Raw genomic sequence first — 20,820 nt, forward strand, 5'->3', positions numbered from 1 at the left:
AGGTAATCGCGAGAAGTGTTTCATCTATTGTTTACACAGACAGGTGTAAAGACCGTGTACGACAATGAGGCAACCATTTTTTTACTACAAGCGCAGTCCCACTATCAATATACTGTAATTTTAACAGTCGAATGACGAGACGAGCAAGTCGTTTACCTGATGGTAAGCGATACCAACGCCCATAAACAGTAGCAACACCACAAAGATCTATGAATTACAAAGTATTGCGTACCACTTCATTGCATCCGTCGCCCTGAGACGTAAGATGTTAAGTCCTACAATGCCCAGTAGTTTCGCTGGCTTCAATGTTCTTCAAATTGGAACACAATGTGCATGCCTACTGCTGCGTGATGGTAGAAATAGATATTGCGTTGGTACCTACCCAGACGGCCCCTCGGTTACAAGAAACCTTCTACCAGTAAAAATATAATATACAGTGGGTAAATTAACACATAACTTATTTTATTTATTCTATGACCGCCTTTATTTGACTAACAGTGACATTAATACGAATGGAACCGAATATTTTATAACATACATCCACCCACTCTACATCATTAGACGTTTGGTTTCGAACTAATTTTATTGCAGTAACTGTTTATAATGCATTAGATTTCCCAGCATAAATAAAGTTGAGCGTTTCAGTTACATACAATTATATTCATATTAATTTTGTATTTGGAGAGGTTAACATTATTTACCCTCATTAACTCAGGCAGGTCAAAAAGGTTGATGACCCCTATACGTTTTGGCGTAAAATATATTATATCAGGAATTTAGACCATCATACATATCTATACCTAACTGTAGACAGTTTATTATTTGTTATTACTCTATAGAGAACTATTTCCAATTGAATTGCAACAGTAGTGGCAAGAAAGAGACGAACGTCTCACTAGAAGACTATAAGAATTAAAATTTTGTCTTAACACAGGTGCTTATTCGGTGTATGTGTAATCGTCAGGGGTGAATTACGTACTTGATATACATACGATTTAGATTTTTCAAATAAAAATATTATTTGAATTTCGAGTACAAATTACGGTTCATAAATAAAAGGCCGTAAAGTCAGCTAGACACATTGGCACAGGCCTAGTAATTGGTTTTGAATACCATTTAGGTACGGAACCCTAAAATGATTCACGGCCAAGATGTGACGTATCATAAATTGCGTGTTCAGTGCAAATTACCATCTCTGATATGCCAATCTTAAATGAAGCTTATTTATTTACATACAGGCCTGTCGTCAAGTGTTTTGGTGCCTTATCATCGATTTAAAGAAAGAAACATTGCACTACACAATTTCCTATGTGCCTCGATTTCAGAAAGAATGTTTTACCTACTAACTTATTTTGTTAACGCGTTAGATTAATAAACCGGAAATTTGTGTAAGTTTTATGTAGCAGTATGTGTCTCGTATAGAATTGTCTAGATGGAGTTTACATTATCAAAGCCTAAAGTAACATTATAGCAATCAGATTTTTAACATGTATACTGTATAGTACATATATTGTTCAGTATTTTGGATTAGCATTAGATAATAATACTAAATTATTATCACAGATATGGCTAATGGTATTATGACCGCAACACACACATCACCTTACATACAAATGATCGATGATGTTTTCCGAGCTGTTTGTTTTGATAGTATTGTGTATTTTATAGAAGACAACAGTTAATCCATTTTACAATACCTATTAATATGTTGTTTACGATCTCGTATATTAAAACCTACGTATCATTTTTTTTTTCATATTATTCGTATAATACCATAGTTCGTTTAACAAATGTAATCTTCAATTTTGTATACACGAATCACGAAGTAGTTCGAAAAAACTAGAATTTTTTATATGAATATATTCCAAAAAATCGTTTTCAGACAAAAAGAATAGTTTTTACATTCCTTGACGTTAGAAAATATTTTAATTCTCACATAATATGAAAAATAATATATTTTCTACTAGGCGTTGCCTCGCTCCTGTAAAAAAGGTCTTCCAAAGCCAAAGTTTGGGGGAAAATGACATTAATTATAATCAACCCAGACATATCAACACTATTCTTAAGTGCGTAGGCCTCTTTACGTATTGCTCAATGATAAAGAACAATACATATTTTTATTACGGTTTAACCAGAATAGGCATAACTAGGACATTAGACTTAAGGTGGTAGCTCAAGGTCCATTTTCATACATTTTGTTTCGGCTTTAATCTGGGTAACTAAACAAGTATTTCGCAGTTGTAAAATAATTAATAATGGATATTTCGGCCTTTAAAATTTAATATGACGAAATTTTAAAGGCCGAAATATCCATGATTATTAATTATTTTTACATTTTTCTTCAACTGCGAGAACTAATCACTAACTAGACGTGAATTTAAATTCTTTACTTGCCAATACTTGTTTAGTTACCTAGATTAAAGCCGAAACAAAATGTATGAAAATGGACCTTGAGCTACCACCTTAAAGAGTACCCATTCTGAGGTCATAATCCAGTAGGCCATGATTACAATGTATTATAGACAGCACGGCATGCTCTGAACGCTATTACAATATTAAACCTTGAAAATATTCAATAAAAATTATCTTGCCAATTTTCCCATTAAGTTGGTCATGTTTCAGTAGTTGTCATAATGTTTGAAATACCTATTACGAAGAATAACACTACCTCGATAAATGTTTAATGTGAAAAAGGTAGAGGCTTTTCTTGCTAACAATATAACACGAAAACACGAGGAAAAGATGAAAATGTATTTGCACGTATAAAAATGTAAATAAGTTAAGGAAGTAAATAATTAAATTCTTACCTTCGTCGTCCTTCCCTCCCATGCCGAGCACGAAGGCGCTTCTCAAGAGGTGACCCATTCTTCAAAAGTTGCTTACTATGCTGAATTTGTGCAAATCTGAAGTGTACTCTCTAACAAAAGTATCTATACTACATCTATTGATTAAAATGCAATAATCTAACGCCTACGCAACTAAAAAACGTAACAAAAAGAATCAAACAATAAAACCATAGATAACTATAAAGTTTACCGCGCTAGTCGGTCAACACGATAAAGGGCTACATCTCTGCTAAATAATAATCGAATACGCGCTTTCGTGTAGAAGAAAGCCAATCAATGTAGTTTGTATCGTCACCACTTCACAAATGATGTAAACTGAGCGCTAACCGAAATTATAGGTCGTGTTAGGAACGCGCACAGAGTAAACTGTGGAGTAGTCATCGCGCACGAAGATTGTGTGTTATTTTTTTTTTATTATGAATGATCTGATACTGTTATTTCAATTTTAAAAATAGAATTTCTTAAATATTTCTTTCGCGCCTAAGTTGACCTTTGTTTAGTTTAGTGTTTGATTATTACGATCTTACGCATGAGGTTTGATACATTGATATAAATAAAATAAAATATTATTAGTTGTATAAAGGGATCACAATCGCATGCAGAGTAAATGAGTAATAAAAAAAAAGAGAAATGTTGACTCCTCCATGATTTTTTTAATGTCCATTGTTGATTATAAACGCTAGTATGCTTATTTAGTTTCATGCTATGCTAATGAAGCGTGAGCTTATTTATTTTAAATAGAGAACCAAGCCATAAAATATATTTTCGTGATAAAACATAAAAACAAAATATGATGATATATTTATAAGTCATTGCACTTATTTTCTACGTTGAACTTTAAATAATATTATAAATAAAAAATAATATTTTACATAATCTTACCGTATAACGTCTCCATAGTAGTCATACGCTGGTGCGTAACTTGTTGACATAAGCAGGGGAACAATGAAGCTATCTGCTACTACGTTAGCACAGTCGAGAATAGCAGAGACGCGTGCAATCTCCGCCAGCGACTACCGAGTTCCTTGTATCCTCTCACTGTACTTCCTTATAACTGAAAACCTTCCTCGAGAAATGCTAATCAAATTGTTACTTCCAAATATTTTATAATTCGTTAAATAATATCGTTATCAATTTAGATCATGACTTTGTGTCTGACCTCACAGATAAGAATCTACAAGGGTACCATGGTAACTACAAAGTAATTTTAATGTCTTTGTTCGTGTACAAAATTTACAACACATAAAAGGAATTGCAATAACCTGAAAATGCTTGTAATAAAAAATTTCTTTTAAAATATAAAGCGTTGTTTATTGTTCGTAATTCGTAAGACCGGTTTTAGTCATAGTCAAATAAAATAATTTCTTGATTTTATAGTCGTGTAATTACCATAAATCACGTCCCTACATGATTCCATATCCCAGGTAATTATTCATTTGTTAATTGCTTGAAATCTAAGACTTCGTGAAGGCTGCAATTTCTCTATTTTACAAGGCATTGTGCAATTATATGACTAATAATGAGCAATTGTAGTGCAAGTAGTGCAAAATACAATATAATTTGTAGATTATAATGATCGAGGAAAACGCTCGAGACATTATAATCAGTCTTAAAGGAATGTGTCCAGATACACGAGCAGGTATCTATTATCGTATTATATGTTGAGTACCATTGTTTTCAGAGGAATAATTTATGCTTTAGAATTCATTCAAGTACGTATTATCTGAGTACTCAGTCAATAGACAATTGGCATGAGCATAGCACGTGTTATCAAAACTAATAAGAGAAGAAAACTTTCCTTGACACTGATGGTTGCAGTTATCCAATATACATCCATGTTAAAATATAGAGGAAGCTTGATATTGCGTGAGATTTTTGGAGATTTAGACGACCGTTTCCTAAAATCTACTTATTTTCTACAAAAACGTATTCATCCGAAATTTTTATGGAATAATTTGTATGCACAAGAGATCAACTTACTAGTATGCATTCCTTCTCTATATTTAAAAGCAATTATTTCATATGAAATATTATTTAAATTTCGCTTATTACCCATAATAATCGATGACCTGTAGGTAAATAATTTTTACTTTCGTATTTTGGTAAAAATATTAGATTATTGTTCTGAGGTAAAAATATGCTAATTATTTTAGAGCGTTATCTTTTAAATAATACTAGTGGTCATCCGGTGGTCAAACTTCGAAATTCGAATTTCATATATTTCTAACACGTATTATACATTTTTTATGAAGTCTTCTATATAAATTTTATCTCTAAATCTTACACTCCATGCGCGCAATACACGGAAGTAAAATACTACTTGGATCTTAAAATTTTAATATGCCGTATTGGTCTAGATCTTATAACTAGGTACCTATGCATTAATGGAATAAATATCAAATGAATGTAAGAATTTGAAGAACAATAAACCAAGGAGACTTTAACTACATCAAAGGTATGAAAGCGTTCTAAAATTGGAATACCTCATAAAAATAATTATATCCATATTTTTAAACCAAAGTATTTAATATTGTCATTGCAAATAAAAGATCTATAAAAAACCTAAAGATTATTATCTATTGAGATATAAGGTTTCGACCTTGCTAAGTAGCCGAATTCTTAAGAGTTACAATATTTTGCTGTTTCATGCCTCGTCTTTTCTGAGTGTGTTGCTTTTGTGAACTGATATTTTTATCTAAACAGCTCTATTTATTTATAGGTGTATTCCATAACACAATCAAAATTCAAATATCTGGTTATTTACTTTATCGTTAAAAATAAATTAATTTCCATCCTGTAACACCTTGGGTTCGAAATATGTGTTTAGCGGAAAGTTAATTACCCGTGAAATGATGACAACCCCCAGAAGGCACAAACACCTTTCCGATAGAATTTGGGTCAATTTTCAACATCGGGCCTTTACGTATCCCCTTCTTGTTCATTCTATTTATATCCATGCCCGTCGTTGACTTAGTGGATAGATATTTAGACGTTAGGGTTTTTTTATCGACGGAAAAGTGGCCTTATTGTTCCTGATGGTAAGTATAACGAAACCTAAAAACAAGTTGACTGGCATGAGATAATTTATTTCCGGACGGTCGGCCAAATTATACCGGCCTGCTTATACATAGTTCAACCATATATTAATATCCATATTCCATGAAATTAAAACATTATGTATGTGTAGAGTTCATGCAATTAATAAATCGTCAGCCAAAGTCTTAGCTCGTTCAAATTCGTACGCCGCATACTTCATAGCTGAGGCCCTTCTAAGCAATCTAAGAAAGAAAAACATAAAATTTATGTGTGAATTCCACACATAATGTCTCGTTTAATATTGACTCCGTTAATGCAGATTAGTACCTATATGTTGTGTTCGGTTCTCTTTCGGAAAATTATACCTTTCGCAACTATTGCCCAGTGCCCACTGCCCCGTGTGAATGATACTTAGGTACACGTGTGAAAGGTACTTGTTAAGGAAACTGTAATGTATAGTTTAGGAACAAGATAGCTCTATAACCTTTTATAAATAAAAAAAACTTATTTCACATAAATCTGAGCTTTTTCTACAAACAGCAAGTAAATTTTAACTTACTAATATTATAAATACGAACGTTTGTGAACATTTATTGATGTTTGTAATTAAACGAAGAAACAAATGAACGGATTTGAATGAAATTTGGCACTCGGGTCGATCATGTCCTGCTTTTATGCTAAAGCTACTTTTCATCCCGGCAATTTGCTAATGTTTTTTTTTATTTGATTTTTTAAATAGATGGCACTGGCGTCTTGCAGAGTTTTAGTGACATTAGTAACAGGAATGATCATTTTTGCGGTTTTCCAGTTAAAATATAAAAGGTAAAAATGGTAAAAGGTATAAAAAGGATTAGGTATTCGCGACTCTACACTTCTCTCCTCCGAGTTTAAAAGCCATAAAAAGGTATCAATAGCATTCTACTATTAAAAAAATATTAGAATCGAATCAGTAGTTACAGAGTACAGAGCTTATGTCCTATATTCAAAGTCACAAACATTATTCTTTATCCCTTTATAAATATACATATTGCAAGTAATGGAATTCATATGTTTCGCATTAGCCAATACTATAATACAACAAATGCTGTAACTATATTTCTCTTGTTTTTTGGATTATTTAATAAGCCCCCATTTCAGATTTATTCGAGTCGGTGGAGAGCGAGCAATTACGCGAGTTGCCTCCCTCTTGTATACCCTCCTTAGTAGGTACAATTAATACAAAATACGTTTTCGGTTGATTTCAGTATTTAACATTTGTTTGGGCAGCGTCGTCATAGCTACGTGCGACCTATCACATCTATACATAACCTTTATGTAAATTAAACGTGAAATGGCTAAATGTCAAGGTTATGTTTGTTTGCATAAGGTCTTGGCAAGAGCGATGGTGGAGCTAAAGTAGAGACGATTAAAAAATCAGTTCTTACAAGTATCACATTTTATAACGCGCTTTCTTTATGTTTTTCCACAGCGAAATCTAAGGTATCGCAAACCTGAGATTTAATTACAATGCTTCACAAAAGATATTTTACCTCCCATTTTTAATTGAGATTTTAGTATTTCGTATGAATAATGTCCGAATTATTAGAAATAATTTATATACCAGAACAACGTTTGTCGGGTCAACTCGTATTTTATATTAACTATTATATTACCATTTAACTATACACATCCAGCATCGCGTCAACGTCCCGCCCTGTCCGTTTCTGACGAAAGCATTAATAACTACCAATTATAGATACCTACAGGCTACACTAACATAAGTAACTTCACGCCTTAATTCCCAAAGGAGTTGGTGACAACTAGTGCATCAAAAATTTCCATAAAATTAATGATAACTACAAATAGATATGACTAAAGTACACTCAATAAAACATACAAAACTCATAAAATACTCAAAGCAAAACCGGGAAGCAGTAACAGGACTGAACAGTTTTGTCTATAACCACTTACGGCCACTTTTATTAGAACATTACGTATTTCTAATAAACACTACTTCTATGGAAGTGTCTACGTCATACTCAGAATTATCTACCTGGTTATATAATATAATGTATAATACAACTGATACACAGTGTACATAATCTATATATATAAAAATCAATTGCTGTTCGTTAGTCTCGCTAAAACTCGAGAACGGCTGAACGGATTTATCTTATCTTGGTCTTGAATTATTCGTGGAGGTCTAGGGAAGCTTTAAAAGGTGAGAAAAATTCGAATAATTGCCGGGAAAATCCTCAAAATAGCATTTTTCTATTTCCCATACAAACGTTTTCTAACTAATACATAGAGTCAATTTGAGCTTTATTGCTATTGTATAAAGTTCACTGTTGTCTAAGCAATGTAGGTGTGTTCCTAACATCAAAGCAGTGTGCGTTGGAGCACAGAATATAATAATGTAATGTCGCGTTCTGAAACTCAACAAAAGTGATATCGCGGACCCGACTAAATTGAACAGTCACAAAATTTAATATATCATTAGTTATTTGGTTGGCTTCACGATATTATTTCTTTTGTTTTACTTTAAAATGCATGTTTTCGTTATGGACAATTTTTGAGCTACTTTTGCATATCTATACTTATAATAAATCTGTAGAGAGGTCAATTCTGTACATGAAATATATTTCCAAAAATAACTGGGGGGTGATTAGGGATCGATACTGATGCCAAAAATGCAATTAGTAAAATTTTTGTCTGTCTGTCTGTATAACCGTTATAGAAACAAAAACTACTCGACGGATTTTAACTTAACTTGGTACAATTATTTTTCATACTCCTGAGCTGGTTATAGTATACTTTTCATCACGCTACAATTAATAGGAGCATAGCAGTGATGGAAAATGTTGGGAAAACGGGAGAAGTTACTCCATTTTTAAGCTTCCGTCATTTCGTGTGCAACCTTAATGGTTAAAAGTTCCTTCGATTTCACCAGGATCCCATCATCAGACCCTGACCGGACAATCGGACCACCTGCATACCACCATAAATTAAAAAAAACATCCCGACAAATTGAGCACCTTCTCCATTTTTGAAACCCGAAATCCACGCGGGCGAAGCTGCGGGCGGAAGCTAGTGTATAATAAATATGATTAGGTAAATTAAATTTCGTCATGATGCCACAAAAACGTATCAAATTTTTAATCAAGTATTTGAGGAAATAGAAATATAAAACCATGTGTTACAACTTACAATAAAGAGTATATTATTAAACTCATATACAATAGAATTAAGTAGCGGTACCTTAGTAGGTATCGTAATTGCTTGATGCATTAAAATACATGTAACATATTCTACAAAATCTAGAACTATTAATTTTGATCATATTTTTTTAAAAATCTCATTATCTCGATTAACAATAGTTCTTATTCAGCAAATGATTACACTAGTTTACACGGTTTTCATACCCCGGCCGAAAGTTGTAATTATATTATTGATTTAGGTAGACTTATCCATAAAAAATAATTTAAAAAATGTATCACGTCTGGTTTAAGAAATATTTATACTTATACTTAACAGGAATACAGAACGTTATTATTAATACAAACAAAAATTAAAAATGATTAATTTTTGCCTTCTTTTCATAATTATTTGAATCAGTTTCTCTTATAAGGTACCAACATTAATCCCCTCACATGTTTTCATCCCAAAATTCTTGATGTCGTTCTTCAAAAACCTTTAAATCTTGGTGGAAAGGTTCCCCTTCTTCGTCACTCATACTTATGGAGGTACTCAGTTTTTTCCCTGAAAACTATGGAGTTTTCAGGGAAAAAACTGACATGCAAGTGCAGAAAATGTAAAGATTCATTTGAAAACATGACATGTTTACTCCCATCTGTTGAAAATTTTCCAATAAAACGGCAACAATAGCTTGCAATTTTTAGTTTTTTATTTCCCAAAAAAAATCTTTCACAACCATTTTGAATTACTTCTAAGTAGATTTTTTAGGTAACAGATAAAAAGCTTTCGAATGTAAAATGGGTTTAGTAACAGACGGAACTTCGGCATATATACTTTCTTTTATTTTTTTATTATATCCCAATGTCTCCGTAGCACAAAAGTAACAATCTTTCTCATGATTACTGGGTTCTTTCCATAGCATTGGTGAACCAAATAGAAGGTGAACGTTTTCTCCTGACCACCGGAGTAAAACTATTCTACAGCTTTTAAAAAACACATGAGGTGACAACTTTTTGTTTTGATTTGTTACAGGAAATCAAAAATAATGAAGATATGCACTTTTCAACGAAACTACAACGGATCTTCTCTTTTTTGAAAATATAAACTGTCCACACACATAACAAAAATGATTTGAACTTTGATAACACTTTCTATTCGACATTTTAAATCAAACCGAAACAAGAGAATTGTCGTTTGAAGCGAGCGAATAAACAATAAACTTTCGTCACCACGCTAGGTAGAAAAAAAAAACATTTGACTGCAGGAAGAAATTGTGACGTGATAGAATATTTCTTTTAGTTCTAAGAGAGGTAGATTAACACATTTACATACATTTCTTTCGGGGTATAAAAAAAAAAGTTAAATTTTGTAAACTGGTGTTATAATTAAAATTGACACCATTTTCTTTAAAAAAATGACTATTTTTTTTGGTTTCGTACCCCGCATTCAAGCCTGGGGGAAACTCGCGAATGGGATACTGGAATCCCCCGGCTTAGCGACTGCAGGATTCTGAAGGAAAGTTGGGAGGGGATAGCTGAGAAGGAAGTGTCGAGGAAGAGTAAGGAAACCTCTAAGAATGGTAGGAGGGGAGAAGGCTAGGAAATGTTCGCGACCCCTTATAGGCATCACCGTGATTTATTTTTTCTGATAAAATAAGTTTTTAAATAAAATTTTTTGTGCCAAAAGCCGAGCTAGATAGAAAAAACCTTTCAATGTGTATGTATATAAAGTACCATGGGCGCCGCGCCGCCAAGATGATCTTTAGGGGGGTGCATCTGCATCTACATACTATAGTAGCATATTATTATTATTTTTTTATAAATATCGCGCGGGTATTTGTACATGCTAAACCATAATAAAACCTCTGTAGTCAATAGTTCACACTGTCATTTAGTTATTTTTATTGCGATTTGTTCCGAACAGGGGTGCACTCCCTTGCATCCCCCTCCCAGCACCCATGCAAAATACATTGGTATATACAATTGTAATAATGGCGCTTTGATATATTTTTTCTGATAAAATAAGTTTCCTGTGTATTTACTTTTTTTTAATAAATATTTTTTTTGTGTGAATACAAAATACAGAGGTATATAAAATAGTAATATACATATTACAATCTTACTACAGAATACTGAATATGTAGTATTATGTAATATTACAATGACTACAAAATTACTTAACATTTGCTAATAGTTTATTTAAACATTTATTTACTCCACTATGTCACTCCGACGAGACCAAACTCTGCAAATAAAAACGCTTCATCTGACGCGTTGAAATGTGGATCTAACTCCCATGAACTGACATATGTTTCTATCAGGAACTCATCTCTGCAATGGGCTACATTTTCTGCAAAAAAAGTAAAACCCTGCATACCAATATACAAATGCTTAACTATCTTTGTTTACAGAGGCTATTATTTATAAGAATGGTGTAGTGAGTGTAGTATGAATGATACACAACACGCATTTAACTCCATATCCATTTTTCGCCAAGTGTGTTCCATCCCACAATGTGATAGGGGGCTGGCCTATCGCAATATCGGGCACAGATTTCATAATCCGGGCTGATATTGAGCAGAAAAACCCAAATATCACTTTGCCCAACCCAAGATTCGAACCCAGGACCTCATAGCACTGCTGTACCGCGCATGAAGTATAACTATGCCACCAAGGCAGACTGATTGGCATGACATGATAAATGTATTAAAAAAGACTGAAAATAATTCACATCCATTTATATACCTGTAACAACTTGTTTGAGCCTATATTCCTTTAACAAAGATTTGTATATATTTTGTACGGTTTTTGAAATCTGAGTAGCTGACCAGGTAAAAATAACAGGTTGACTTGTAGGCTGTAACTGTGCTAAAGCTTTGAGTTGATCATTCAAAATTGCAACACCTGCAACAGACATGCAAAAATATGATTCTGATTAAAAAAATATTTTCTTAGCCAAAATTTACAAAAAATGTAACATAATAAGTTAAACAAGCCTACGTTGTGGGGGAGCTGGTGTGCCTATTTTAATTTTACAATTTTGACACTGACTGTACTAACTTTAAACAGTAGCTTGTTATAACATATTTTAAAGTAACAATTAATTTATTTAATTACTACATAATGTTCCATTATCAAACAAAATCAAATTATGTAAATAGCGATCTAAAACCAAAATTTTAAACACATTTCAGAATTTTTAAGTTGTATAACTGAGTACAATGATCTATATATAAAAAATATGAATGAATATTATTACCATCAACTATATCTTTTAAGCTTTCTAAAATTTCAACCAAATTGTCCATAATGGGTTTTAATTGATGTGGATAGTAATCATTTTCACATTCATGCAACTTTACTGATGAAATAACTTTACAGAACTTGGTTCCTTTGTCTCTTAATTTCACCCAATTATTTAATAAACCGTGTAATTTAGAAACATGTGAAAACACAGTTTTGGAGATACCCGTCTGGTCTTTTATTGGTGTTGTGATTTCTGAAAAAGAGTAAATATATAATTGATTAATATCAATGTTTTTTAATGTATATATCACACAAAAACGTATTAGGATTGCTGAAGGATTATAGTTTAATTGCATCGGGTTTACATAGGTACAAAAACAAGTGTGCTTACCTTTTGGCACAAAGTTATAATTATCAGCTTTTGGAGGTGTTTTAGACATCATAATATAAGACTAAGTAGATATATTTTGCAATTATTTAACATTTAGAATATCACACGTTTGTCGGTTTAGTCATTATCGTTGGCTGTAAATAAATTAGTAACTTTATATTAAAATATAAATTATGTTCGCCAACTGCAAAAGGCATAAACTAAATTGTATATAGTTGAAGCAAATATGTTGAGCAAAGAGAATTATAATATATATGGAAAATGTTGATCTCCCATTTCTTAATTTCAATCATTAACTTAAAAAGTAAAACAAATTAACCTATATCATAATATTCTGTTTATAAAAATAATAAATTTTAACCTACCTAACCAAATATGAAATTTGAAAATAGAACTCAGGTGTAGTGTTGTCAGATGAATGGCGGTCCGATTCGCGCTAAAATTCGTCACCAAGTAGCCTAAGATCGCCATAACACGTGTAAAAAAATAAATAAAAAAGGAACTACTTTTCCCAATTTATTTATATTAATCAATTATCAATCTATTTTTAAGGCGTTGGGTGAAGTGGAATGAGTCCTGACAGGCATGGCACTTGTTATCAGTGAGGCAAATTCCCAAAAATTTTTAGCACCTAAGCCAAAGCTTCCTTAAATTCGACTTTACTTGTTTGAAGGTATTCCTTCAAACGTAATTGAGAATATTATTTCTAAAAGTCGTTAATTAAAATTAAGTCAAAATTTTCAATTAGGTAGTACACGAATTATACGAGATCAATGTACTACTTCTTTATTGTCTTGCGGCAACACTAGTCACTCAGAACTATTATTATCACTAGTTTATAATATTGACAGTTGACATTTGAAGGATGTAACAATTTGTGTCTGATTTTGTGGTTAGCGTTAAGTCCTTCAACTTTTTGTTTACTGTTGTTTTAGTTAATTATCGAAAATATATAAAAGTAATTACGTAGGTACTTGTAGTAAAAGCACTTTTAGTAAATTGATTAAAATTATCTGTATTTACTTTCTGCCGGAAATAAATTAACTGTGAGCATAACATTTTTAACGATGTCTGGACCAGTACAAGATGTTGTAGAAGAAGACGCAGCAGATTTACAGTTTCCTAAAGGTTCCAAAATTTATATTACTACATTATAAATGCAGACTGACATTTATGGAATTAATTAGGTTATTAAATTTTGTATTTCAAATTATTTGATAATAGCTATTGTATGTTATAGAATTTGAAAATGCTGAGACATTGCTGATCTCAGAAGTAGACATGTTATTGGAGCATAGGAAAGCGCAAAATGAATCAGCTGAAGAAGAACAAGAATTCTCAGAAGTGTTTATGAAGACACTCACATACACTAATATGTTTAAGAAATTCAAAAATAAAGAAAACCATATGCAGCTGTTAGAAAGTAGGTGTTAATTTACAATACCATGGTTAATATTTAACACCCTGTCTGGATATTGATATGACTAATCTTTGCAATAGGTGCAATATTCTCTAAAAACATTCAGCTGGTGGAATTAACATACTGGTTGGTTCTATGAAATAACATATAGACTTTTATTTTTATTTTAGAAGACAATGGGTAATAAATTCCAAGTACTACTAATAAAGAACATCTTCCTTAAAAATATTAATCTTTTTCATAAGCAAATGTAATTGTTATTGATATAGATAATGTTGAAACCATTAAAAAGAAATAATAATAGATTTTTGTTAGATTACTCTTAATAATTTTTTTATTACAGTATTTGAAAGTAATGTTGCTATTATAAACCCATAAATTTTTTCATTTTTTCAGTCTATTACAATCAAAGAAACTGCATAAGTTTGAAGTTGCAAGTTTAGCAAACCTTTGTCCAGAAAGCGCCAGAAGAAGCCAAGGCCTTAATACCATCGTTAGAAGGCAGATTTGAGGATGAAGAACTAAGAATTTTACTAGATGATATACAAACAAAAGCGTAGTTTACAATATTAAAATCCTTTACAGACATATTTACTACTTAATCCTTGTAAAATTTTATGACTGAATAAAATGTATTTAAAACTCACAAAAAGTATATTCATCTATCCATTGGAATAATTATTTTTTAAATATTACCCTAAAACATATCTTACTTTTCTTTAAGACATTCATTTGTGTATTACCTTACAATAATGTATAAAAATACATATTGGCAAAAGCCAACACTATATTTTATTAAGTATTGAATCTTATTTGTCAAAATATCATATTTCCATATCTATACTGTTATATAAAACTGAAGAGTTTGTTTGTTTGTTTGAACGCGCTAATCTAAGGAACTACCAGTCCAAACTGAAAAATTCTTTTTGCGTTGGATAGCCCTTTGTTCGTGGAGTACTATAGGCTATATATCATCACGCCATACCCAATAGGAGCGGAGCAGTAATGGCTAATCTCAGGAACTACCGGTCCACACTGAAAAAATCTTTTTGCGTTGGATAGCCCTTTGTTCGTGGAGTGCTATAGGCTATATATCATTATGCTATACCCAATAGGAGCGGAGCAGTAATGGCTAATCTCAGGAACTACCGGTCCAAACTGAAAAAATCTTTTTGCGTTGGATAGCCCTTTGTTCGTGGAGTGCTATAGGCTATATATCATCACGCTATGACCAATAGGAGCGGAGCAGTAATGGCTAATCTCAGGAACTACCGATTCGAACTGAAAAATTATTTTTGCGTTGGATAGCCCTTTGTTCGTGGAGTGCAATAGGCTATATATCATCACGCTATGACCAATAGGAGCGGAGCAGTAATGAAACATGTTGCAAAAACGGGGACAATTTATTAGTTTTGAGAGCTTCCGTTGCGTGCGCTGCGTAAACGGTTAAAGTTATGCAACAATGATGTATGACGGGATTGTTCCTCTTAAAAGTTCTAAAAATATATTATAAAACAAAGTCCCCGCTGCATCTGTCTGCCTGAACGTGTTAAACTCAAAAACTACCTAACGTATTAAGATGAAATTTGGTATGGAGACAGTTTGAGACTCTGGGAAGAACATAGGCTCCCGGGAAACTACTACTTTTATAACGAAAAACTTTAGCTTGAAAAACTTTATAACGCGGGCGGAGCCGCGGGCAAAAGCTAGTATATAATAATTCCCTTGGATACGCTTATTATCCAGTGAAAGTATGGCATAATTCAATAAAAATCCAAAGTGTCATAATCATCGAGTCATAATCTTATGTAGTAAGTTTATATATTATGCTTTGTTTGGTAAGATTTGACATAAATAATGAGGATTTTGTATCTTATTTAAGCTTTTTGAAAAGTCAATGGGTTTCTGTAGTATTATAATACTCTTTGTCTAAGGGCTTCTCGTAACAAAATGATGAATAACTCGTAACACAGTGCCAGTTTTGTTATAATAATATTTATGTAGCATCAATGGGACAGAAAAAATAATTCTTGGAGATGCATTTTTAGCTGCGCCAATGAACTGACCTCTTAGAAGATATATATTTGTTTAAATAACCACTAAACATGATTGATATTGTGGTCAGTTTTCATCTTTCAATAAGCTAGTCCAATATATCTCACATTTCTAGAAAATAATTGGAATAGTTTTTGCTGGCAGTATCAGAACAATAACAAAAGCACATCACGCATTTATCCCCGAAGGGGTAGCAAAAGCGCAACCAGTGCACGCACTTTTCGTCAAGTGTGTTCCGTCCCATAATATGATAAGAGGCGTGGTTATCGCCTTATCGGGCACAACTTCCAGACTCCCAGCTGATACTCAGCACAATTGCCCGCCCTGGGATTTCAACCCAAGACCGCACACGCAATGCCACCGAGGCAGTCTGGCAGCATCACCCAAGTATAATTCCATTTTGGGACAAATAAATGATTAAAACTCTTAAATACTATTGTGCTTATCTATGATTAAAGAATGATTTGTTAGCTTTAAATCTTAGGGGTATAATTAAAGCAATAAAATAAAAGTCACTGATTAAATCAGTCTGTATATTGGATATGTCTGCAATACAGCAAGATACATTACAGTGAAAACAGATTAAAGTGATAAAATATTGGAAACAAAAATAGTAATTAGAATTTCTTTTCTGAAACAAAACTATAATAAAACCATTATCTTATTATTACTTAAAGTAGATATTCATATTGATGTTAATTAATGCCTCTAACTAAACAAGCCCTTTGTTTAGCACTGCGTGTAAAAAAACTAAATGAATTTTTTTATCAATAAACCTCAACAATTTTAGATAACTAAAACTCAACAATCGTTCGATAATTTTTCTTATTTTCTAATTTTGTCTCCTAAACATTATTCATTAACAAAATGCCGAACAAAAGGCTTGCTTAAATTATAAACTTATCTCAATGGGCACTTTTGGTTTAGTTTTAATGTTAGTATTTAATCTAATATCATAATAATTAAAATAAAAACTTATCGTCCATCTAAAAAGCAAACTTTAAAATAATATAACCATCTATAAAAAGAAGTATCAAATCTAAGGTTCTAGCCAAGATACTTTTATGATACACCATCATCTCGCTTCTACCCTGAACATAGAAAAATATCTTTATGTACTTTATTAAACATTTATGGTTCCCAGATAAAGACGCGGAGACAGTTACTCGGACGCGCTCTCGAGTACTTTGGTGAATAGTCCTCACATCTTTATTTAGGAGCCTCGTCAGCGTCCCAGTGGTTTACAAATTAAAATAGCAAGGGGACCGTTTTATAGCACACATTTATTAACAGCTAATAATTTTCGGTCACATCACTAAAACTTACTAAACCTTAAATTAGGTAACGATATTTCGGATAGGCTAATATAAATCCTACAATACAACCTGGACCTGTGACGTAACTCTAACATTATTAGTAAAGCATTATATTGTTTTTGAATTTGAACGGTAGGGGAATCTATTAGCGACATGGAAGCTGTTAGGAAGCGACGCAAAATAACCACCAAGCTCATGTTACTGCACAAATGTGAGCTCTTAACTAAGAGAAGAATGAAGCAAACTAACACGTTTCCATTAGAGGCATGAAAGTACATGAAACAATCACATTATCTTCAAAAATAGAGTACCTAACGGTTTGCTCGAGTAATTATTCGACATTACAGCTATATTGCACTTATTTCAGAAACATTTCACACAGAAATCCGGATTTTAAATACTGGCTCGGTTTTTCTTCCATGCTAATGTTTTTGCACAATATCTTCGATTATTATTACAAATAATGAACCTGAAATCATTTATGACCTTTGGGTGGCATTTATACAACACATTATTTAAGATGTATACAAGAAGTTTTAGTAAAAAAAGACTAAATCATTTGTACATATGGAAATGCTTTTATCTTTGTCAGCAGTGGGCTATGGATCCGATCTGTCACTAGGTGATCCGACGTCATCAGACATCGTCCGGCACAAGTGCGTACAGCGTACTGCGTACTACGTAAAACCAACGAACGCACCTACAACACCCTGCTGTCTAGTCACAAGTCAGTCCTGTTACTGTACATACTTACATTCACTATGCAGCACCTTCGTTACCACTTCACAACTCGTGGATACTGTTCACTTTGTGCGACATGCTCACAACATGTCCTAACCCTCGCGTTGTTACTCAGACAGCACTAGCGGTCGCCAGTATCAGAAGTTGTCAAGCTACGATCAACACTCGGTTTCGATCGATTCACTTACATTATCATCACATTCTTTTATTGAATAATCAATAGGTACTAATTTGCATCAGCAACTGGAAATATTACAATCACTAAGTTAACATTTTCAAATTCGGCGTATTATCATAAGTGTGGCTCTTCATAAAAATTTTGATTTGAGCAATGATAAGATTAAATACTATATTATAATATTCCAAACGTGAGCCATCCAAAATATATATTTGCCGTCGAAATTTACAAAAGGTTAAAAATAATTGCGTATGTCCAAAAGCAGATCTAACTATGATTATATGTAAGTTGTCAACATACTACATTATCAGTCTCGATGATAAAAATGCATTTTGGCCAAAATGAGAGATCCAACCCGCGTTTACCATCCTTCCATAAACAAATGATACAAAATCATATGCTCATGTACCCGATACAGATACTGACCAACTTAGCAGAAACAAAATGAGTGTTTCGTAAATAAACACTGTGATACTAAATTTTATTTCGATTGTTAGAAGATAAAACAATAATCATGACCAGGCACTTCATACAAATACACTACACTACGTAACACATAAAGTCAAGATACCTGTATCAAAGTATGAGTAAAGTTTAAAAAATTCAGTCTATTTTCATACATTTTCTTTCATCAAGTCCCACAATTTAAAGCTCTGCATTAGAAAATCGTTCTACCGACCGATGATATCCTTCACCGTTATATGGTGCTCTGGCCCTTTGAGTTTGGTCCGAAGTCATAAATATTCAATCGTTCAAAGAAACACAACTTATTTTGAGAAACAAAATTCCATTACCATTACACTATAACATTTTAAAAATTATATGTTTGCAACATGTAGTTATGTATGTACACAATTTTAATTATATACATGAGATCAAATATATATCCAGTCATGTCGTCGAATCGGCTGGAGTAGTGAGTGCTTGTAACAACTAAATTATAAAATAAAAGGGTACCTTAGTTGTAACCTACTGTTTTACAATAATATCGGGACAAAATAGTGCTTACTCGTACTCCACAATATTTTTCATTGTTTGGTTCATTATTTTATCTAACTCTCTGATAAAATCACTTTGGTTGTTTGTCAATACATGTTGAATTCAGCAAAATAATTGCAAGTCTAATATGAATTTTATATTGAGACATATTTTATCATCTCACTCATTTGATAGAATTGACAGATATCCAATACTTTCAGTATCAAGGGACATTTATTAATTTTCTCCATTTTAAAATATTATGTTTAAACAATATTATTGTCATAACAGATAAAATGTGAGGGATGACCTATGTTTTTCATAACAAATGTTAAAACAGAAATGTATGAATATAATTATGGGATCCCCATATTATGTGTCAAGTGATTAATTATTGTATCAATAAAACTAAAATAGTAGACTGTGACATGTTGTTTACCCAGTGGGTTAGTACGCATAACATTGATACAACATCAACTAAATGCCAAAAAAATACAAAATCCAATCATGTCACAAAACAATGCCATAATATGCCATTTAAACCATTTAAGATTGTACATTATTGCGTTTATTTCGGTGCTTGTAAATTGTAGGATAATATTGGCGCGTATAAAAATGCGTTAAATACTTTTCGCAACCAATCATGGCCGTTAATGTACAAAATGCTTTGGACGAAAGAAGTGTATTTATTTTTAGATGCCAAAATCATCTCTACAGTGTACGTCACACCGGTCACAACTACGTAGATATTTTACGCAACATTATACCGGGAAAGTATAGAGCGGGGTCGAATCAGTGTGATGTGGTGGCGGTGGCGGGCGGCGAGGGCGGCGGCGCGGGCTGCAGCGGCTGGAACGCCGAGCCCAGCGACGGCCGCAACGTGAACCCCGCCACGGCCGGCTTCATCACCGACACCGGCTCCGTGTATGCACCCTCGCCAGCTTTCAAATTCACCTAGAATAACATTTTTGCTTATGAGTAAGGCAATTATATAGTAGCGAAACCATTTTGCCTCATCAGTAATACACGAGCAAACTAGAGTATGGTTACAAACAAAAAAAATATAAATTAAAATTTGACGTCGCACAGTACTAAATAATTAAAAAAGTTAAGACTAGTGTCACATTGGCAAAGAAAACAAGTTAAATTTGAAGCTTACTTTTTCACAACCATCTGGAGGTTCGCGCGCTAAAAACGATTAATTTGCGGCGAAGTTCCAAGTTTAGATCCATCGAGATCAGGGGATGAACACACACTGCCACCTGGAAAATGTGATTGCAAATATATACTAACTGCCCTAAATCAAGTAATAAATAAAGCAAAAGAAAACAAAAGCCTACATTTACTATTCAACTTATTAAGTAAAATTGATTAAATTATTCCAATCTACACTCAATCAAAAATCATTGAAGCGAAATATGCAAATTAAAAATGTATGAA

At 32.7% G+C, this 20,820-nt stretch overlaps 2 protein-coding genes and 2 long non-coding RNA genes across 6 annotated transcripts in view; 2 read left to right on the forward strand and 2 right to left on the reverse strand.

Annotated features, from left to right (window-relative positions):
• The window catches only part of LOC115456075 (extensin), a 71,473-nt gene extending 68,314 nt beyond the window's left edge, over positions 1-3,159 (reverse strand). Inside the window, exon 1 of the mRNA XM_030184942.2 lies at positions 2,808-3,159. Within this exon, the coding sequence (XP_030040802.1) occupies positions 2,808-2,865 (58 nt within the window). The 5' untranslated portion in view covers positions 2,866-3,159. The remainder of the gene's footprint in view (positions 1-2,807) is intronic.
• Positions 3,160-9,743: 6,584 nt separating this feature from the next.
• Positions 9,744-13,265, reverse strand: LOC115456077. Of its 3 annotated transcripts, XM_030184946.2 has the most exons (5): positions 13,058-13,265; positions 12,693-12,826; positions 12,315-12,554; positions 11,801-11,959; positions 9,744-11,405 (listed from the first exon to the last, which is right to left on the reverse strand). In XM_030184946.2, the coding sequence occupies exons 2-5, from the start codon at positions 12,742-12,744 to the stop codon at positions 11,275-11,277; spliced, it is 582 nt and encodes a 193-aa protein (XP_030040806.1). In that variant the 5' UTR covers positions 12,745-12,826; positions 13,058-13,265; the 3' UTR covers positions 9,744-11,274. The 3 variants fall into 3 exon arrangements, with proteins under 3 accessions (XP_030040806.1, XP_030040805.1, XP_037294524.1); XM_030184945.2 differs by lacking the exon at positions 12,693-12,826 and having other exon boundaries at positions 13,058-13,228; XM_037438627.1 differs by lacking the exon at positions 13,058-13,265 and having other exon boundaries at positions 12,693-12,845.
• Positions 13,266-13,535: 270 nt separating this feature from the next.
• On the forward strand, positions 13,536-14,085 carry LOC119189309. Its single transcript, XR_005112329.1, has 2 exons — positions 13,536-13,820; positions 13,933-14,085. It is a non-coding gene; the product is annotated as an uncharacterized LOC119189309 (long non-coding RNA).
• A 28-nt stretch (positions 14,086-14,113) lies between these two features.
• LOC119189310 lies at positions 14,114-14,779 on the forward strand. The gene is made up of 2 exons (XR_005112330.1): positions 14,114-14,238; positions 14,509-14,779. It is a non-coding gene; the product is annotated as an uncharacterized LOC119189310 (long non-coding RNA).
• The last annotated feature ends 6,041 nt before the right edge of the window (positions 14,780-20,820 follow it).

Source organism: Manduca sexta, chromosome 14 (assembly GCF_014839805.1).
Source record: "Manduca sexta isolate Smith_Timp_Sample1 chromosome 14, JHU_Msex_v1.0, whole genome shotgun sequence".
Classification (NCBI taxonomy): domain Eukaryota; kingdom Metazoa; phylum Arthropoda; class Insecta; order Lepidoptera; family Sphingidae; genus Manduca; species Manduca sexta.

Bases quoted from the DNA above. Each gene is read 5' to 3' on its own strand.
- LOC115456077 (XM_030184945.2), bottom strand. From the start codon at position 13,163: ATGGCGATCTTAGGCTACTTGGTGACGAATTTTAGCGCGAATCGGACC. The intron at 12,555-13,057 runs GTAGGTTAAAAT...ACTCTTTTTCAG, and splicing joins CAAATTTCATATTTGGTTAG to AAATCACAACACCAATAAAA. The intron at 11,960-12,314 runs GTAATAATATTC...TGTCTGTTGCAG, and splicing joins CTTAAAAGATATAGTTGATG to GTGTTGCAATTTTGAATGAT.